This window comes from Neopelma chrysocephalum, unplaced genomic scaffold (assembly GCF_003984885.1).
Source record: "Neopelma chrysocephalum unplaced genomic scaffold, ASM398488v2 Primary Assembly neopelma1_150, whole genome shotgun sequence".
In the NCBI taxonomy this organism is placed as follows: domain Eukaryota; kingdom Metazoa; phylum Chordata; class Aves; order Passeriformes; family Pipridae; genus Neopelma; species Neopelma chrysocephalum.
This window is the reverse complement of record NW_020897812.1, coordinates 52,788-55,238: the sequence shown is the minus strand read 5'-3', so window position 1 is coordinate 55,238 and position 2,451 is coordinate 52,788. Positions and strand designations below refer to the sequence as shown.

Here is a 2,451-nt window from a genome sequence, read left to right as displayed (position 1 = left end):
GGTGGGATGGGGGTTCCCCCTCTGACCCCACTGTCCCCAGGGCTGTCTGGGGGGGCAGTGGCAGCCCCCTGGGGTGCCCTTGGGGGGTTTGTTGCCCCTCTGACCCCGCTGTCCCCAGGGCTGGTGGCGATGGCAGCGGGTGTGACAGACATCACCACCTACCACACCATCTTCCTGCTCACCATCCTGGGTGCCCTGGCCCTCCTCGTCCTCATCCTCCTCTGCCTCCTCATCTACTACTGCAGGTCAGCACCCCCCTGACCCTGGAGGGGGGTGGGAACAGAACATCCCCCTGCCTCGCCCCCCCGCCTGACATTCCATGTGGGAATGGGGGGTCAGCACCCACTGGAACCCCTGGGTGCCCTATAGCTGGGGGGCAAAATTCCCTGGCATCCCTTAAGGTGCCCTATGGCTGGTTATGGGGAGGGGGCACCACCCCATGGCCCTTGGGAACGGGGGGCTCGAACTCCCAGCACCCACTGGTGTCCTATAGCTGGCTATGGGGAGGGGGCACCACCCTGTGGCACCCCCCAGGTCCCCTCTAACTGGATTTGTAGGGGGGAAACCGCCCTCTTGGCATTCCTGGGTGCCCTAGAGCTGGATTGGGAAGGTGGACACCAATCCCCAACACCTCTGGGTGCCCTAGAACTGGATTTGGGAGACACACAACACTCCTCAAAACCCCTGGGCACCCTAAAGCTGGACTGGGAGGAGGGACACCAATCCTCAGGACCCCCTGGATACCCTCTAGCTGGATTGGTAGTGGGGGGCACCAAACCCCAACACCCCTGGATGCTCTAGAACAGGACTGGGAGGGGGGACAACCATCCCCAACACCCTTGTGTGCCCTTTAGCCAGATTTGGGGGACACACAGCACTCCCCAATACCCCATGGTGCCCTAGAGATGATTTGGGAAGGGGTACCCCACTGCTCAGCACTCAGGGTGCCCTAGAGCTGGGTTTGGGGGACACCATTCCCCAGCACCCCCTCCTCCAGCTTCCTCCAGCACACGAGGGAAGCAGGGAGAGAGGGGGTGTTGGGGGACCCCCGCACCCACGGGTGCCCCCCAAACTTCCCCCCCCGCAGGCGGCGGTGCCTGAAGCCCCGTGCTCAGCACCGCAAGCTGCCGCTGCCGGGGCCGCTGGACGGGGCGCGCCGGGACCAGGCGACATCCGTGTCCCAGCTGGACCTTCTGTGCGGGGGCAGCCACCTGGAGACCGCCTCCTCGGGGGGGGACACCGACCTGCCCACCCCCAGCCTGCCCCCCCCGACCCGCGAGCTGACCCCGGCCCGCCCGGACTTCTTCCAGCCGCCGGCCCCCGCCCAGCTCCGCGCCGGCCCCCGGGGGACCCCCGCGGCCACCCTGGCCCCCCGCCGCCGCCAGCCCCCCGCCACGGAGGACTATGGGCGCCCCGGAGATGCCTTCGGCCTCAGGGCCGCCCGCTCGGTGGACGGGCTGCAGCCCCCCGAGGAGCAGCACCCCCGGGGCACCCCCGCCTTCCCCCCGCGGCCCCCCTCGCCCTCGGGGTTCTCCCGCTACGGGGGGCAGCCCACCGAGCACCCGCTGCCTGAGCCCCCCCCCCGCCCGCCCTCGCTGGCGCCCCCCGGCCCCCTCCTCCTCTGCGGGCCCCTGGACCGGGGCGGGGGTCCCGAGGATGTTTACCGGGGGGTGATGCCCACCCTGCTCATCCCCGCCCGGTACATGCGCCTGGCGCCCGGCGAGCCGGAGGGACCCCCCGAATCCGATGGGGGGTCCAGCTCCTCGGCGGCCACGGCCGCCCCCCCGGCCCCCCCGTCCTCCGGGCAGCCCTTCGAGGAAGGGGAAAACTGGGGGGGTGCCCGTGCCCCCCAACCGGTGAGCGGCTCGGTGGCCATCCCGGTGCTGCTGGACGGGTCGGCGGTGGCCCAGCTCAACGGGGAGCTGCAGGCGCTGGCGGGGCAGCAACTCCTGGAACTGGGGGGTCCCCCCCCTCCCCGAGCCTGGTTCGTGTCCCTGGACGGGCGTTCCTCCCAGGTCCGGCATTCCTACATCGACCTGCAGGGCAGCGAGAGGGGGCCCGGCCCCGCGCCCCCCGCCCGCCTCCCCCGGGCCGCCGCAGGCGGGGGGGAGGACGGGGGGCCCCGGCCCCCCCTGCCCGCCCCCTCCCCCGAGGACAGCTCGCTGGCCCCCTTGCTGGAAGCGGGGAGCGGGGGGCGGCGGGGGGGCGGCAGCGGGCGCAGCAGCGCCAGCGAAGCCCCCCGAGACTCCCTGACCAGCCCCGAGGAGGAGGCGCTGACGGAGGCGGGCGATGGGGGGGACGAGGGCGGCGACCGCAAGAGCCCCTGGCAGAAGCGGGAGGAGCGACCCCTGATGGTCTTCAACGTCAAGTGAGTGTGGGAAGGGGGGGCAAGTCCCGGGGGGGTGTGCTGGGATGGTGGGTACACTGTTGCTGTCACCCATTCCATCCCCA

The 2,451-nt window shown here is 71.5% G+C and overlaps 1 protein-coding gene across 1 annotated transcript in view; it reads left to right on the top strand.

Annotated features, from left to right (window-relative positions):
• FAM171A2 (family with sequence similarity 171 member A2) overlaps positions 1-2,451 on the top strand; it is a gene marked incomplete at its 5' end in the record, with an annotated part of 10,045 nt that overhangs the window by 6,906 nt on the left and 688 nt on the right. Inside the window, 2 exons of the mRNA XM_027701162.1 lie at positions 119-245; positions 1,088-2,372. Coding sequence (XP_027556963.1) covers positions 119-245; positions 1,088-2,372 — 1,412 coding nt within the window. The remainder of the gene's footprint in view (positions 1-118; positions 246-1,087; positions 2,373-2,451) is intronic.